Source organism: Chiloscyllium punctatum, chromosome 9 (assembly GCF_047496795.1).
Source record: "Chiloscyllium punctatum isolate Juve2018m chromosome 9, sChiPun1.3, whole genome shotgun sequence".
In the NCBI taxonomy this organism is placed as follows: Eukaryota; Metazoa; Chordata; class Chondrichthyes; order Orectolobiformes; family Hemiscylliidae; genus Chiloscyllium; species Chiloscyllium punctatum.
The window spans coordinates 3972663-3992021 of record NC_092747.1 but is presented as its reverse complement, the minus strand read 5'-3'; the positions used below and the strand labels follow the sequence as shown (position 1 = coordinate 3992021).

At 43.7% G+C, this 19359-nt stretch overlaps 1 protein-coding gene across 1 annotated transcript in view; it reads right to left on the bottom strand.

The window, feature by feature from the left end:
- Positions 1-9497: 9497 nt before the first annotated feature.
- Positions 9498-19359, bottom strand: part of LOC140481087 (E3 ubiquitin ligase RNF121) — a 78294-nt gene continuing 68432 nt past the window's right edge. Inside the window, exon 9 of the mRNA XM_072576732.1 lies at positions 9498-12280. Within this exon, the coding sequence (XP_072432833.1) occupies positions 12160-12280 (121 nt within the window). The 3' untranslated portion in view covers positions 9498-12159. The remainder of the gene's footprint in view (positions 12281-19359) is intronic.

Here is a 19359-nt window from a genome sequence, read left to right as displayed (position 1 = left end):
GTGCTCCACAGACCAAGGATGTGCAAGTTAGGTGAATTGGCTATGCTAAAATTACCCCTAGTGTTCAGGGATGTGTTAGTTAGGTGCATTAGTCAGGGTAAATGTGAAGTAATAAGGTAGGGGAATGGGTCTGGGTGGGTGACTGTTCAGAGGGTTGTTGTGGACCTGTAGGGCCAAATGGCCTGTTTCCACACTTTAGGCAGCAGAGTGATATACAGTCAGGAGGAAATGCCCTGGGAGCCCTTAATATTGTCTCCTGAGCCCATGAAGTCTCAGGCTAAACATGGGCAAGGAAACCTCCTGCTGATTATCCTGTACTGCCTGACCCACCCCCACTGATGAGCTAGGACTTCCTACATGTTGAACTCCACTCAGAGGAAGCACTGGGGTGGTATGCTGATGCCAAAGGCTGTGTCACCTTGCTTGAACAAAGGTTGCAATGAAGTGAGGAGCTGAGTGGCCCAGGCAGACTCCAAACTGGGTGTTACTGAGTATGTTATTGGTGAGCAGGTGCCACAGTGCAACATTGTCAACAACAATTTACATCACGTTGCTGATGACTGGGTGAAAACTGGCCAGGTTGAAGTCTTGGTTGCTTTAAACCATAAAACATTGGCCTAATTTCTGCTCCATTCAGCCCAACAAATCTGCTCCACCATTCATAGAACATAGAACAATACAGCACAGAACATGCCCTTCGGCCCACGATGTTGTGCCGAACATTTGTCCTAGCTTAAGCACCTATCCATGTACTTATCCAATTGCCTCTTAAAGGTCACCAATGATTCTGACTCTGCCAATCCCACAGGCAGCGCATTCCATGCCCCCACCACTCTCTGGGTAAAGAACCTACCCCTGACATCCCCCCTATACCTTCCACCCTTCACCTTAAATTTATGTCCCCTTGTGACACTCTGTTGTACCCGGGGAAAAAGTCTCTGACTGTCTACTCTATCTATTCCCCTGATCATCTTATAAACCTTCATCAAGTCACCCCTCATCCTTCGCCGTTCCAATGAGAAAAGGCCTAGCACTCTCAACCTATCCTCGTACGACCTATTCTCCATTCCAGGCAACATCCTGGTAAATCTCCTCTGCACCCTCTCCAAAGCTTCCACATCTTTCCTAAAATGAGGCGACCAGAACTGCACACAGTACTCCAAATGTACAGGTCCTGTACAGCTGCAACATCACCTCACGACTCTTGCATTCAATCCCTCTGCTAATGAACACTAATACACCATAGGCCTCCTTACAAGCTCTATCCACCTGAATGTTCATAGATCTTTGAAAGTTGCCATAGACCGCAAGATCCCTCTGCTTCTCCACCTTACTAAGAACCCTACCGTTAACCCTGTATTCCGCATTCTTATTTGTCCTTCCAAAATGGACAACCTCACACTTGACAGGGTTGAACTCCATCTGCCACTCCTCAGCCCAGCTCTGCATCATATCTAAGTCCCTTTGCAGCTGACAACAGCCCTCCTCACTATCCACAACTCCACCAATCTTCGTATTGTCTGCAAATTTACTGACCCACCCTTCGACTCCCTCTTCCAAGTCATTAATAAAAATTACAAACAGCAGAGGACCCAGAACTGATCCCTGCGGAACTTCACTTGTAACTGGGCTCCAGGCTGAATATTTACCATCTACCACCACTCTTTGACTTTGACCGGTTAGCCAGTTCTCTATCCAACTGGCCAAACTTCCCACTATCCAATGCCTCCTGACTTTCCACATAAGCCTACCATGGGGAACCTTATCAAATGCCTTACTAAAATCCATGTACACTACATCCACTGCTCTACCCTCATCCACATGCTTGGTCACCTCCTCAGAGAATTCAATAAGACTTGTAAGGCAAGACCTACCCCTCACAAATCCGTGCTGGCTGTCCCTAATCAAGCAGTGTCTTTCCAGATACTCATAAATCCTATCCCTCAGTATCCTTTCCATTACTTTGCCTACCACCGAAGTAAGACTACCTGGCCTGTAACTCCCAGGGTTATCCCTATTCCTTTTTTTGAACGGGGCACAACATTCGCCACTCTCTAGTGCCCTGGCACCACCCCCTGTTGACAGTGAAGATGAAAAGATCATTGCCAACAGCTCTGCAATTTCCTCTCTTGCTTCCCACATAATCCTAGGATATATCCCGTCAGGCCCGGGGGACTTGTCTATCCTCAAGTTTTTCAAAATGCCCAACACATCTTCCTTCCTAACAAGTATCTCTTCTAGCTTACCAGTCCATTTCATACTCTCCTCTTCAACAATATGGTCCCTCTCATTTGTAAATACTGAAGAAAAGTATTCATTCAAGACCTCTCCTATCTCTTCCGACTCAATACACAGTCTCCCACTACTGTCCTTGATCAGACCTACCCTCGTTCTCGTCATTCTCATGTTTCTCACATACGCATAAAAGGCCTTGGGATTATCCTTGATCCTACCCCGCCAAAGACTTTTCATGCCCTCCCTTAGCTCTCCTAATCCCTTTCTTCAGCTCCCTCCTGGCTATCCTGTATCCCTCCAATGCTCTGTCTGAACCTTGTTTCCTCAACCTTATGTAAGCCTCCTTCTTCCTCCTTACAATCCATTCAACCTCCCTAGTCAACCAAGGTTCCCTCACATGACCATCTCTTTCCTGCCTGACAGGTACATACATATCAAGGACACGTCGTATCTGTTCCTTGAAAAAGCTCCACATTTCAACGACATCCTTCCCTGACAGCCTGTGCTCCCAAATTATGCTCCTCAAATCCTGTCTTGCAACATCGTATTCAATCATGGCTAATAGATTTCTCACACTCTCCTACTTTGTCTCTGTAACCTTTGATCCTCCTTGGCAATCAAGAACCTATTTCAATCTTAAATATACTCAATGATCTGGCCTCCACAGACTTCTGTGGCAATGAATTCCACAGATTCACCACTCTCTGGCTGAAGAAGTTTCTCCTTATCTCCATTCTAAAGGACCTTCCCTTTATTCTACGGCTGTGCCCTCAGGTCCTCATCTCTCCTGCCAATGGAAACATCTTCCCACTGTCCAGGCCATCCAGTATTCTGTAAAAAGTTTCAATCAGATCCCCCTCCCCCATCCTTCTAAACTACATTGAATATAGAGTTGGAGTCCTCAAACGTTCCTCATATGTTAAGCCTTTTGTTCCTGGGATCATTCTCACGAAACTCCTCTGGACCCACTTCAGGGCCAATACATCTTTCCTGAGATATGGGGCCCAAACTCGGTCACAATACTTGAAATGTAGTTCAGTAAGATTCCAATTACCTGGGCAGTTTTCCACATTGTTGGGTAGTTACTAGTATTGTAGTGTATTCCAACAGGTTGGAGCATGGCTAATTCTGGACTACAAATCATAGAAATATAGAAAACAGGAACAGCAGGGCATTTGGCTCTGTTTTTGATACGATCACACCTGATCACCCAACACATTCCCTGTTCCTGTTTTCTTTCTGCAATATTAGATACAGTTCTTAGGGCTAAAGGGATCAAACTCCGCTTTCAAAAACAAACATTCAGTATTTTGGCATCAACAGTTTTCTATGCCAGAGAATTCCACAGGCTCACTACTCTCTGGGTGAAGAAATTTCTCATCTCATTCCTAAATGGCCTAACCCATATCCTTGGGCCATGTCCCCTGGTCCTGGACTGTGTGATCAGGAATACCCTTCCTGCATCTACCTTGTATAGTTGGTCACGTCTTTCGGCATAAATCAATCCAGCCAGCCTACGAATCAATCCGGCAAATCTTTGCTGCAATCCCTCCGTGTCAGAACATCCTTCCTCAGGAGGCCAAACTGCATACCTAATCCAGGTGTGATCTCACCAAGGCCCTGTACAATTGCAGTAAGACATCCCTGCTCCTGTACATGAATCCTCACACTATCAAGACCAGCACATCATTTTGCCTTCTTCACCTGCATGCTTATGTTCACTGTTGACAGAGTGTTGCTGGAAAAGCACAGCAGGTCAGGCAGCATCAAGGAGCAGGAGAATCAGGATGAAGGGCTTTGGTCCAAAATGTCAATTCTCCTGCTCCTCAGATGCTGCCTGACCTGCTGTACTTTTCCAGCAGCACACACTCAACTCTGATCTCCAGCACCTCACTGTCTCCTGCTTATGTTCACTGTCTAGTGTACAAGGTCACCCAGGTCTCATAGTGCCATTTAGTTGGTAATCTGCCCTACCAAAGTGGATAACCTCACATTATATTCATCTACCATCCATTTGCCCATTTACTCAACTTGCTGAAATCACTCGGAACAATGGGATCTTGGGGTCCATGTCCATAGATCCCTCAAAGTTGCCACCTAAGTTGATAGGGTTGTTAATAAGGTGTATGGTGTTTTGGCTTTCATTAACAGGGGATTGAGTTTAAGAGCTGCAAGGTTTTGCTGCAGCTCTATAAAACCCTGGTTAGACCACACTTGGAAATTTGTGTCTAGTCTGGTTGCCTCATTACAGGAAGGACGTAAATACTTTAGAGAGGGTGCAGGGGAGATTTACCAGGATGCTGCCTGGATTGGTGGTTGAGTGAGCTTGGGCTTTTCATTCTGGTATGAAGAAGGAAGAGAGGTGACTTGATAGAGGTGTACAAGGTAACGAGAGGCATAGATAGAGTAGATAGCCAGGGCAGAAATGGCTGTCGCAAGGGGTCATAATTTTAAGGTGATGGAAGAAAGGTTTAGGAGAGCTGTCAGAGGTAGATTCTTAACACAGAGAATGGTGGGTGTGTGGAATGCACTGCCAGCGGTAGTAATAGAGTCAGAGACTTTACATTTAAGTGACTGCTGGATAAGCAGTGGACAGCAGCAAATTGAGGGGGGTGTGGGTTGATTTTAGATTAAGATAAATGCTCAGCACAACATCGTGGGCCGAATGGCCTTTACTGTACTGTTCTACGTTCTATATTCACTCAAACAGCTTTGCGTACTCCTATGGCCCACCCTCCCATCAGGTTTTGTCATCAATAAATCTGAAGGATTACATTTAGTTCCCTCATCTAAATCAGTAATATATACCCTGTATAGTGAATAGCTGGCATCATAACACTGATTCCTATGGCACCCAATTAGTCACTGCCTGCTAGTTGGAAAAGATCCATTGATTCCTGCTGTTAGTTTCCTGTGCACCACCCAGGTCTCTCTCCATCTCCATACACTAATCCCAATCCCATACACTTCAATTTTACACACTCTATTTTGTGGAACCTTCTGAAAATCTAACTAAACTACAACCACTGGCTCCCCCCTATTAACTCTACTCATGACATCCTCAAAATAATTCCTGCAGATTCGCTGATGACCCCACCATTGTAGGTCAGATCTCAAACAACGACATAGAATATAGGAAAGAGATTGAGTGCTTAGCTACATGATTTAAAGACAGCAGTCTCTCTGTCAACATTAACAAAAACAAAGGAGCTAGTCATTAACTTCAGGAAGCTGATTCATGGGCACACCCCTGTTTGCATCAATGGTGTTGAGCCGGAGATGGTCAAGAGCATCCTGGGAGGGATGATCCCCAACAATCTATGCTGGTCCACACACGTTGACATGGTTGTTAAGAAAGCACAACACTTTTACTTTCTCAGGAGGCTGAGGAAACTCGGCATGTCCACAAGGACTCTTCCCAGTTTTTATAGATGGACCAAAAAAAAAGCATTCTAACTGATTGCATCAGTATGGTATGGCAATTGCTCTCTTCATGACCGCAAGAAATTAGAGATTCATGAACACAGTACAGGCCATTACACAAAGCAGTCTTCAACCCACTGACATCATCCATACTTCCTGCTGCCTTAGGAAAGCAGCTTATATAATCAAAGACCCCTTCCACCCCAGTTATACTTTTCTGTCAGGCAGAAGATATAGATATTTAATACAAGTACAGGCAGATGCAAGAACAGCCTCTTGCCTGCTGTTATAAGACTTTTGAATGGATCTCTCAATGTTAATTCTGATCTTTCTTATTGTAATACAATATTCGGCACTCTATTCTGCTACTCTGGTGCACTTGAATGGTACAAACTGCCTGTGTAGCATGCAAAACAACCCTTTGCACTGTATATTGGTACGTGATGCTGCTGTCACTTTAACAAATAAAGAACACTACCTGAAAGATTATTTTGTCCTTGGTTTTTTTTTGAAAAGGTCATAAAGGCAGAAGTGCCAAAGATACGAGTTTAACAATGGAAGGGGAGCAGCCAGTTCTCCCAGTTCAGGTTTTTTCTAGTTTGTTTTAGCTGCAGCAGTCACAAGATGGGTGTCCAGGGGAGTTGTAAGCTTCAGGAAAGAATTCCTCTGCCTTCCCTCTGAAAGCTCTCTCTGTAAGTTGCTTCCTCCTGCCTGCAAGAATCTGTGTTTGAATTTACCTTTTTGCCAAAGGGTGTTTATGGGATGTCACTGGATTGGAGCAGTTAATTAGTGGGAGAAAATAAGGTCTGCAGATGCTGGAGACCAGAGTAGAGTGTGCTACTGGAAAAGCATAGAAGGTCAGGCAGCATTCGAGGAGCAAGAGAATCGACGTTTCGGACCGGAGCCCTTCACCATTCCTGATGAAGGATTCCGACACGAAACGTTGATTCTCCTGCTCCTCGGATGCTGCCTGAGCTGCTGTACTTTTCCAGTAACACACTCTCAACAGTTAATTAGTAGTAGAATCCAGAGATGTACAGCACAGAAACATTTCCTTCGGTCCAACTTGTCCATGCCAACCAGGTACCCTAACCTAATCTAATCCCATTCATCAGCACTTATCCCATATCCTTCTAAACCCTTCCTATTCGTATACCCATCCAGATGCCTTTTAAATGTTGCAATTGTACCAGCCTCTGTCACTTCCTTTGGTAGCTCATTCCATACACACACCACCCTGTGTGAAAACTTTGCCCCTTAGGTCCCTTTTAAATCTTTCCCCTCTCACCCTAACCTATGCCCTCTAGTTCTAGACTCCCCAACTCCAGGGAAAAGACCTTGTCTACTTATCTTATCCATGCTCCTCATGATTTTATAAACTTCTATAAAGGTCACCCCTCAGCCTCCAACACTCCAGGGAAAACAGCCCCAGCCTATTCAGCCTCTCCAACACTGGCTGTATTGGGTTGGTTACGTTTTCCAAAAGTTATTCTAAACATCTGCTCTCTTTTGTTCGTGTTGCAACTGTAGTGTTTAAATAAATTCTGCTTTGCTTCAAGCCGAGTGGTTTGACCACACCTGGAACACCCATGTCACATCTCCCTTTAAAATAAGAAAAGGTTAGGGTCTAGATTACCTTCTTAAAATTTTGAGAGGTTCTGGCCTGGTACATAACACGTGAAACAAGAAACACACACTATCAAACTCAAACCTCCAGTAATGTTATCAATGCACATAGCTATTGCAATTTCCAGTGCCTCCAACCATTTCTTGATTTCACATGGAGTGAATCAAATTGTTTGTAAACTGGCAACTGGGATATGGAGATCCTCTGGAAGAGGAGGAGACTGATCATCCATTCAGCACATTGCTGAAGATTGTTGTGCATGCTTAAGTTTTTCCACATATAGTGCTAGGCTCCTCCAAGTGAAATGGGGATATTTGTGGAGATTCCTTTGCCTGCTAGTTGTTTAATTACCGGTAACATTAGTGATTGGGTGTAGCAGAACCAAGACCAGCATTGTAGAGTAACAGTAAATGCTCTTAAAATCAAGACACAAGTGGCTGTGCATGACATCAGGGAACCTTAGCAAAATCAGAATCAATGAGTATTGTGGACATCGCTCCATTGGTTGGATTCACACCTAGTACAAAGGAAGATGCCACGGTTATTGTAAGACAGTCATTTCAGCTCCAGAACATCTCTGCAGAAGCTCCTCAAGGTGATGCCCTAGGCCCAACAATCTTCAGCAACTTCATCAAAGACCTTCTGTCTATCATAAGGTCAGAAGTGGGGATTGTTCGCCCATGAATGCATAGTTTAGCACCGTTTGTGATTCCTCAGAGATAAAAAAAAAGCAGTCCATGTCTGAATGCAGCAAAATGTGGACAATATCCAGGCTTGAGCTGAAAAATGGTAAGTAATATACATGCTACAAAAATAACAGTCAATGAGCATCTCCAACAAGAGAGAATCTAACTATCACCAAAAACATTCAATGGCATTACCATCATTGAATTTCCCACTACTGACAACCTGGAGGTTACCATTGATCAGAAACTAAACAGGACTATCCATATAAATACAGGACCATGTCAAAGATTGGGAATCTTGCAACGAATAACCCACCACCTGATACCCCAAAGCCTGTCCATTATCTAAGAGACACAAGTCAGTAATGTGATAGAATATCACAATTGCCTGGATGGATGCAGTTCCAACAACAGTCAAGAAACTCATCATCATCCAGGACAAATCAGTCCACTTTAACATTCACTCCCTTCACTATGACAGTGTTAGCAGTGTGTACCACCTACACACCTCAGAAATTCACCAAGGATCCTCAGACAGCACCTTCCAAATGCACACCATATCCTACCTAGGACAAAGGCAGCAGATACATGGGAATACTACCACCTGCAAGTTGCCCTCCAAGCTACTTGCCATCATGATTTTAAAATAGATCATTATTCCTTCAGAGCCACTGGATCAAATTCCTAGAACATCAAATGGGCTGCAGCAGTTTGATTAGATTATTTACAGTGTGGAAACAGGCCTTCAGCCCAACAAATCCACCCCAACCCTCTGAAGAGCAACCGACCCAGACCCATTCCCTTAAATTTACCTCTTCACCTAACACTACGTGCAATTTAGGATGACCAATTCACCTACCCTACACATTTTTGTGTTGTGGGAGGAAATGGAGCACCCAGAGGAAACCCATGCAGACACGGGGAGAATGTGCAAACTCCACACAGACAGTTGCCTAAGGTAGGAATTGAACCTGGGTCCCTGCCGCTGAGGCAGCAGTGCTAACCAGTGAGCGCTATGTTGCCCATAAAGGCAGCAGCTCAAAAAGGCAACTCACCACCACTTTCCCCATGGCAACTAGGGATAAGCAGTAAATGCAGGCCTAGTTATCAACGCTCCTGTCTCACAAATAATAAAAAAAAATTTGGTATTAACAGCAGATTTAGAAACTATGTTTTTGATTCCAAAGTATAACTGCTAATGTAAATGGCGAATAGCAATGGTCCTAGCACTGATCCTCATGGAAGACTACTTCCCACTGCCTGCTACACATTCCCTTTATCCCACTCGGTTTTGTGTCTCAAAGTTGGTAAGATACCTGTTATGACATCTGTCCTCTGACTCCACACACTTTGTTGTCTACTTTCTCTGTTGACTGTGCAATGACCGAATATCCCTACCTGAAATATGAACTCCTCTTCGCTCTTCGAGATGTCGACAGACCCATTGTGCATTTCTCGATTACTTCAACTCATGAAATCTCACAATCTCTATTTAGATGCATCAACTTGAAAGCTGGGTCAGAACGTAACCTGTACACTGTTTATTGATATGAATTGCACCTTTTTGTTTTACAGATCCAGAACACCAAAGAAATGGTAGCCTGTTTCATCAGTGACGATACTGACCAAACCAGTTTACTAAGGTGGTAGGGTCTAAGGGAGAAGGGGAAGAAGAACAAACAATGCAGCCAATGTTGACTGAAATAATTTTTTTTCACCTTGCTCGTGGCCCCAACTGAACATTGGTCGATAAGTGACCAAATGAAATACCATACATCGCTCTAATACCAATCAGTGGACAGGGTCAGACAGCAATCTAACTGATTGCTGCCAATTAGTGAACAGAGCGATTTCTTGCTGAGCCAGAGTTGGAGAATTGCTCACCCATGGCTTTTCTCGGATTCCTTTTCTCCTCCAGTTCTGCCCCATCTCCACATACCTCCCAGACTCTCTTGTAAGATCATGGGTGGATTCCCCAGGAAACTACGGAACTCAGGTACTCGGTCTGGTGATGGTTCCTCATGTGACTGTCACCTGAGATCCCCTCTGCCAAAAACACAGGCTTGATAGTGAGGAGGACTGGGGTGCAAGGGGCTGGTTGCTGGACAATGAAGAGAAGTCGATAACTTGCTTCCCTTTTCCCTCGTCAGACAAGGGGCCCCAACAACTTTTATTGCTACCCAAGGTCATTCAATTCAAGGGAGACTGGCCATTCGTTTAGCCGTTCAGGTTGACATTACACTGCAGAGCTCTTTCCATGGAGGAACCCACCTCATTCCTCACTAGGAGGAACACAACGGCATTACTTTCACATACCCTGGCAGCGTGGTCACCCAACAACATGAGAAAGGACCAGAGGGCAGGCAAGCTTACATAAACTCACCCATTTCTCTGCATCTGCCCAGAGGAGTACAAAACGTGGTCAAATATATTCACTGGCCATTTCCATATTGGTGCAGTGATCCTGGGCTAGGGGAAAGGGTGAGCTTGCAATCCAGTGCATTGTTGACTAACCCCCATACAATCCAATATAAAAGATCAGAGTGTAAAAATAGGGTTTTTTTTTAAATATATATCTAGTATAAAAAGGATGGATTTCAACATATTCCCCCCGAATTCTTTGACCCTGCTGTTATCAACCCAACCCACTTCAGTTTTTAATTCCATCCTAAAAGGCTCTTTCTCTCTCCCCTTCCTCCCCCAACTTTAAGGCAATATTTTAGCGCAGCAGAAAACAACGTCTGCTGAATGGTACTTGCTCCAGTAAATTTCCTCAGCTCAGGAATTATATTACTTCATTCCCCAATGAATCTTCTCACAAAAACTGGGAATAATGTTCGATCTGACTCAAATGCAAATCTAAACCCAGCTCCTGTAATGACTGCTCCCCCACCCCATGCTACAGACCCAGTTCCTGTAATGGCTGCCCTCCATGTTACAGACCCAGTTTGTGTATTTCTGGCTCCAATATTATAGCCTCAGCTCCTCTAACGGCTACCCTCCCCCCTATGTTACAGACCCAGTTCCTGTAACGACTGCTCCCCATGTTACAGACCCAGTTACTGTAACATCTGGCCCCCATGTTACAGACCCAGTTCCTGTAATGGCTGCTCCCCATGTTACAGACCCAGTTCCTGTAATGGCTGCTTCCCATTTTGCAGACCCAGTTACTGTAACATCTGCCCATGTTACAGACCCAGTTACTGTAAAGTCTACACCCCCATGTCACAGATCCAGTTCCTGTAACGGCTGCCCTCCATGTTACAGACCCAGTTCATGTATTTGCTGCTCCAATATTATAGCCTCAGTTCCTATAATGGCTGCCCCAAAGTTATAGACCCAGTTCCTGTAACATTTACCCCCATGTTACAGACCCAGTTCCTGTAACAGCCGCTCCCAATGGTACAGTCCCAGTTCCTATATTTGCTACTCCAAAATTATACCCTCAGTTTCTGTAATAACTCCCCAATATTATAGCCCACTCATCCATGGGTCTACCCCTTGAACCTCACCCTCTAAAAGGTTGAATGCTTTGTTTATGAAGATTAAGTTGTGTTCGAAGGAGCATGCCTGGCTTGTGCTAACTCACCCGTCCTACCCTGGACCTACACACAGCAAGTAACCACTGAGACCACTTAGAGAAGATCACAGAATTTCAGGACCACTGGCCTTGCTGGTTATCCAGAGTCAAGAAAGAAAACAACTCTCAAGCTTACAATTCAAGAACTTCACTGTCACATTAGGAACTAAAGGGACCCATTCAGCCCCTTGGGAACCAGTTAAATGGGATAGAAGCAGACCATTTCAGCCCCTTGAGCCTTCTTTGGAGGAACAGTTGTTGTCAATTGTGGGTGGGAAAAGAGGTAACAGAGTTGCTTTAATTTAAATCTTCATTCTTTTTTGGAGGGAAATGGGGAAGATTACTTTGTGGAAACTCACTAATCCATGAGCCAATAGCCCCATGTCCCACTGGGTTTGGGGCGGTGAGGTGGGGGTGGGGGGGTGGGGAGTGTCCTTCATTCTCTCCTCCTCCTACTTTTGTGGATGAAGTTGTCCAACTGAGAGTAATGAAACATCCCACTGGTACATTCCTCAAAACTGGAGTCAGGGGGTGGAGTGGGGGTGGGGGAGGGGGAATGAAGGCTGCAGAGGAGGGATGGGGGAGACAAAAAAAGATGGGGAGAGAGTCTATTCCAGTCCCAGACTGTAGTTGATGCCTTGAACCAGTCCGATGATCACAGGTTGCCAAGCAACTAAGTAACGCAGCCAATCCAGCAGCTGGCCGTACATGACATGAGGTCGCTCCCAGCTGTGAAATATTAGTTAAAGAAATTGCATGTTTGAAACAGGCAAACCGAGAAAAGGGAACAGACAAGACAACTTCCTGAATCCTGACAACAGGTTTACAGTGCTGCGTTCAGTGAGTTACGCAAATCAATGCCTTGTGACCTCAAGCCTACTTGACGTGTTCAATGTTTAGACCCAAACGTCTCACGCAAATAGCCTGCCACTCATCAGTCAATACAAGTGCTCAAGTTTACCGTTTCTATGGGGAATAAAAACACCATGTGAGGCGAGGAGTCTCATAATCATGCTGAAAGTAAAAGATGGAATTTGTGAATCAGACATAGAGATATACAGCATGGAAATAGGCTCTTCGGTCCAACTCATCCATGCCGACCAGATACCCAAAATTAATCTAGTCCCATTTGTCAGCGTTTGGCCTATATCCCTCTAAACTCCTCCTATTCATATACCCATCCAGATGCCTTTTAAATGTTGTAATTGTACCAGTCTCCACCATTTCCTCTGGCAGCTCATTCCATACAAACACCACCCTGTCCCTTAGGTGCCCTTTAAATCTTTCTCCTCTCACCCTAAACCTATGCCCTCTACTGACCAATTCTGCTTTTTAACAGCCAGTGATAGCTAGAGCAGAGCTGTGCCAATGATGAGTGGCACCTTTTGTCTGCAGAATGTTGGGCTCATAAGGAAGACAGTGTGGGACCCTTGGTGGTAACCATACCTTGTGCACAATCCTTTCAATCACTACAACTTTTGTGAGGCATGCAGGAACTAGGAACAGAGGTAGGCCATTTAGCCCTTCGGAAATGTTCCATCATTCAATGGGATCAATGATCTGTGACTGCACATCCTAAATCTACTTCTGCCCCATATCGCATAATGCCATTAATTAACAAAAGTTTATTGATATTAGGCTTTAATTAATAAGTGCTCTAGCATCAACTGCAGTTTGTAGAAGAATTCTGAACGTTTGCCAACCTCTGTGTGGAGAAGTGTTTCCTAATTTTATTCTTGAAAGATCTGGCTCTTACCTTTTGATCTGTCCCCCCTCTAGCCCTAGATACTCAGAGCAGCAGTAATAGTTTCTCTCCACCTACATTCTCGGTTCTCCTTAATATCATGTTAACACCAAACATATCACCCTAAACCTTCTATACTTCAGAGAATACAACCCAATATGTACAAATAAATTAAAATACTATAACTACTGGAAAACAGGAAATAAAAACAGAAGAAGAAACTCTAGGTCTTGCAGGATCTTTGAAAAGAGAGACCAAGTTAATGTTTTGATACCCAGTATGACTCTTCTTGAGAAGAATAGCCATTAGGCTCAAAATGTTAACTGTTTTTTTCTCTCTAGAGATACTGCCAGACCTAAAGTGCACAACCTCTTTGTGGAATTTAACTGCAAGTCTAGGTATCATTCCGATTATTCTGCACTCTCTCCTAAGGCATAAGTCCCAGAACTGTGCCCGACGATTCCAGTATGGTTGAACCAGGGCTCTGTGTCATTGAAACATTCACCACCCCTTCCCCCATATTCTAATATTCTAGATGCACACAAACAACTTCATTTCGCTAATTACTTTAAGGCGAAGATTTCGTTTAATGCAAACACAGAATAGAAATCTTCTATGTACAGAAGCATATTTGATCTTGGGTTTTATAAAAAGAGGAAGAGATTGTGTATAAGAGCAAGTAAATTAAAGGCAAACTTGTTCAAACACCAAGTCAGCCTCAACCAGAGCACTGCATTTAATTCAAGGTACTAAACTTTAGGAAAGAGATAAAAGATTAAGGAGCGTGCAAAACTATTAAGAACAGTTCCAAAACCGAGGAGCCTTCGTTACATAAATAGATTGGAGAAGTAAGAGCTGCTTTGTTGGGAGAAGTTTGAGAGGAGATGTGGTATATGCGATTTCAAAACCATGACAGATCTGGACACATAGTAGAAACTGTTCCCATTGGCGGAAAGGTCTAGAATAAGAGGGGTCCGATTTAAGGTAAGAGGAAAAACAAAAAGCAATGGCGACATGATGAAAACCTTTTGCACAACAAGAGGTTAGAGTCTGGAATACATTGGAAGTGTTTGGTGGCAGTGGTGGCAGATTCAATTGTGGTTCTCAAAAGAGAATTAGGTCATTATCCAGAGAGTAAACATTTGGGGGAAAAAAAACCAGGGAGTGGGTCTAGGAGAGTTGTGCTTACAGAGAGCTGGGGTTCAGACCTGCGTAAGCATTCTATGATTCAATCAATCAGTATTTGGACCTCAGATCCCAGAAAGGAGGTCAAGACAATGGAGAGGGTGCAAAGGTGATTTGCTAAAATTGTATCAGTGATGACTTACTTTAGTTGCATGGAGACACAGGAGGATTTGTGTTTCAGACTTTCGTCCCCTGTCTAGGTGACATCCTCAGTGCTTGGGACCCTCCTGTGAAGCGCTTCTGTGATCTTTCCTCCGGCATTTATAGTGATTTGTATTTGCCGCTTCCGGTTGTCAGTTCCAGCTGTCTGCTGCAGTGGCCGGTATATTGGGTCCAGGTCGATGTGGACCTGCCACTATAAATGCCGGAGGAAACATCACAGAAGCGCTTCACAGGAGGCTCCCAAGCACTGAGGATGTCACCTAGACAGGGGACGAAACGTCTGTAACACAAATTCCCAGCTCGGCGAACAGAACCACAACAACGAGCACCCGAGCTACAAATCTTCTCCCAAACTTTAGACACAGGAGGAGTTGTGATTGCTATCCCGAGAACAGGGGAGATTGACAAAAATGACGAGGGAGAACCCAGTGGCATTGGGTTCAATAACCAGAGAACATGGATTCGAGATAAATGGCACAACCAGAGATATGCAAACAGCTGCTAAGTTCTGGAAAGCACTAAATGAAAGGACAAAGGAAGTAGGTCAAATAGTAACTTTCAAAAGAGAATTAGATAAATACTTGAAACAGGAAGAAAAAGCTTGCAAAGCTTTTGGATAAGGAAAGGGTAGACTGCAACTAATTATATAACTCAATGAACTAGCACAGATATAATCAGTTTAATGCCCTCCCCTCCTTCACGACACACGCTTTAAACAGAGGCCTGTGACTGCAGGTATGAGGAGTTGGTGGCACACCAAAGAATCTTTTTCATCTCCTAGAAGCAGCAGCTCGTACTGACTGCATGCAATTTAATGGCTAAAATAAATTATGTCAATTATCCCCCATGTAACCCCATTGCCCTGACTAAAAACAGTGATTGTTCTGTTTCCAGGGAGCTGCTGACTGACATTTGCACAGTGACAGTCTAAGTATGGGAACTGACTTCCTCAGAATTCTCAGTGTACTTTATTCTGATTACACTCATTGGCCAAAAGCTACATGCGATTTGTTGGGACTTCCAGGAACAAGACTGTGAGCTCCAGAAGGGGAAATTATGCTCATGCTTTGCAGTCCTATGGGAATTCTAACAACCTATTATAGCCCAAATGAAACTGCTTTGTGAAAATGATACTTGTGCTAAGTGTACGAAGATTCTCTGTGTGACTGATGCTAAGGCAATAAGTAGTTGACATGAAAACCTTTGTAGTAACTGAAGTCTTTCTAAATTCACTCAATCACCAACTGATGGCAATTTCAGAAGCCATTCCAGTGTGACAGCTGAATAAAAAGCACTGGGTCATGGAAATTAGGATTTTATTCCTCTGTCTCCAGTTGTCAAGTGAATGCATGACCAGGGTTTCTCTATCCCAGTGAACAAGATACAAGACCATAAAAAACACAAGCAGAATTAGGCGTATAGCCCATTGAGTCACCTCTGCCACTGGATCATGGCTGAAATGTTTCTCAACTCCATTCTTGAGCCTTCTCCCCATTACCCTTGAGCCCCTTACCAATCACGATCCTACCTACCTCTGTCTTAAATACACTCAATGACTTGGCCTCTACAGATCTCTGCAGCAATGAGTCCCACAGATTCACCACTCTTTGGCTGAAGAAATCCCTCCTCATCTCAGTTCAAAAGGGTCATCACTTCACTCTGACCTCTGCTACTGAGTCTAAGTGGAACCCAGTGTTTGTTTTGGAACAAGTCTGTCCAGGGAGAAACAGGGGTTGGAGGGGAGATTGACAGCCCATTCCTGCATCCAACAGTGGCTTTCGAAAGGAATTAGAAAAGCCACTGGGATATGGGGAAACAGCCAGGGAGTGGGACTATGTGGATTGCTACTTGTCAAAAGAGCAAGTATGGACACAATGGGATGAATAGCCTTCCTTTGTGCTGTACTATTCCATGATCCTGTCAATTTGGGGGTCAGCTGAAGAGTCATCCCTCTATCAGAGAAGGCAAAGGGAAAATCTAGCCTCACCAGAGGGGTTTGGTGGGAGGGTAGGGGCCAGGAACGGGGAAAATGACAATTACAGAGAAATAAAAATAAGGGATATTTTGAAAGGCTGGATGTTTTATATAATAGGCTCTGGCTTTTAAATAGTGAATTTTAAGATTTCCTAGAGGTTTAGAATCTGGAATGCTGCTTAGTGCCTGTAGATACTTCACCTCCTGAAATAATGCCCATGGCAAGTTACAGAATACAACGGAGAGATGTGGCAGGCCACAGTGAAACAAGTGATTGTGGTCAAATGTTTCTGATCAGATCCTGAAAAAGCTCAGCCTATAAAAAGCCATTGCATAATAGATCAGTAACTGTATTAAGTAATCCAAGAGACTGAGCAAATGGTCTGGACTCAAGTTCAAATCGCACCACGACAGCTGGAGAGTTTATTTTAATCAAATTAATTTTTAAAATCTGCAATGTAAAGCTAGTTTCAGTGATGGTGACTGTGAAACTATCATTGTTGTAAAAACTCATCTGGAGCACTGATGTCCTTTAGGGAAAGAAATCTGCCATCCTTTCCTGGACTGGCCTATAGGTGACTCCAGACACTCCCATGTGGTTGACTCTTAACTACCCCCAAAATACAAACCATTAAGTTACCAGCAAGGTATCTCACCATCATCTCAACGACAATTAGAGATGGTGAACATATACTGGCTTTAGATAATTTACTCAAAGATTTCTGCAAATTGCTATCAAGCCTCTAGTCTTTTCAACATATAATTAGTAACAGAACTAGGCCACTCAGTCCTTCGATCCTGCTCCTTCATTCAATAAAATCCTAGCTGTTCTGATCACTCCACGTTCCTGCCCACCCCTGACGATCTTCCAACCCCTTGCTTATTAATGATCTATCAATCAATGTTCCTGAGCTTGAAGAGAATCCAGGATATCAAGGACAGAAAAATGAATAGTTGATTCTTGAGACTTTCAAATATAGACAGAGCTGCTCCAGTTGCTCAGAGAACCAGGTCTGGGCAAGCAGTCTCCTCTTGCTAACACATTTTAACAGCAAAGGAAAACTCAATGATTTCTTCCTCATCAGGTCGGTGACAGATGGAAGGATACCCAGAGGGTCACCCTTCACTGTGATCAACTGTTTCCATAAGCCCAGGAAGACAAACTCACTTCTTTACGCCTTGGGGAAACTTAATCATAGGAACTGACAAACATGAGGAAGTCATTCAGTCTCGAACTTGTGAACACCAGTCAATCATCTGCTTCAACAGCACTTTCCTACTCAATCACCATTTTCCTTGACATAACTAGTCTCCAGAAATCTAATGATTTCTGTCTTGAATCTACTTAATGATTGAATTTCCACAGCCCTCGGGGGTAATGTGTTCCAAAAATTCATCTTCATCTCAATCTTAAATGGGCCTACCCCCTTATTCTGAGATGCATCCCCTGGTTCTAGACTCATCAGCCAGATGAAACATCCTACCTTCATCCACCTTGTCACACCCTGTACGGATTTGTAAATATCAATATGATCAAATTTTTTTTAAACTTTAGGGAGTACAAACCTGGTTTCTTCATAAAATTTCTACTCATAAAACAATCTTGTCATCTAACTGATGAGTCAGGTGAACCCCTGCTGCACTGACTCACCATCAGATATACCCTGCCTGAGGTTAGGACTCTAAAATTACATAACACTCCAATGATGTCTCACCAAGGCCCCATAGAATGCAGCATGGCGTCTTTACTCATATACCACAGAATCTAAACAATAGACTGTGGTCCAGTGAAAAGGACCTTTCAAACCTCCTCTTTATTCTCCTCCTCACACTGGTTCCTGTTCATGATGACCCCCAATTACTGCCACTAACTTATAACTTGGTCCTAATGGAATAATAAACCTGCTTGGTTAGGAGCTCTGAGTTATGGAGCAAGAACTATCAGGTTAATGAGAAACAATCTGAAGCTTGGTTGGGAAATTTACTAAGATTGTGAAGAAAAGTTTTCGGTTAATAATCAAATGGATCTAGGGCTTTCTTGATGCTGTGTTTTGAGGTTGGAAGGGAATTTTTCACCAATGTTCCCTGAATTAGTTGCAAGTCTGTTTTTGCAGACTTCTCCCAATCCTGGGGCAGGGTCGAGTCAAGAAAGATTTGGGTGCGTATGTATGGGTGAAATGATCTTTTGAAGTAACATCCAGGCACATTCGTAGCTGTAGGTGGCCACTTGGTCCCTCAATATGACTGATCTGATTATTCCACATTCCCACTGTTCCGGATAACATTTCACCAGGCTGTTGATTAAAACTTCCATCTCTATCTTTAAAATATTCAAAGACTCTTTTTTTCTCAAAAGGCAGTGGAAACAAAGTTTAAATTCTCATACTCTGTGGGGGGAAAAAATAATCTCATTGGTCTTCAGTAAGTGATTCATTATTTTTAAGTAGTGGTCACTATTTCTACTTTCTCCCACAGAGAAAACATCCTCTCCACACCCTGTAAAGATCCCTTAGGATTTTATATGCTTCAATCAAATTTACTTTTACTTTTCTAAACTACAGTGGATACAAACCTAGCCAGTCCAGCCATTCCTCAAAGAGAATTTATCCATTCCAGGTTTGAGTAGCAAAGCCTCTCTGGCCTGCCTCCAACACATTTACATCCTTCCTTAAATAAGGTGACCGATACTGTGCATAGTGATCCTGATCTGCTACCACCGGTGCCCTGAATATTGAAGCATAAC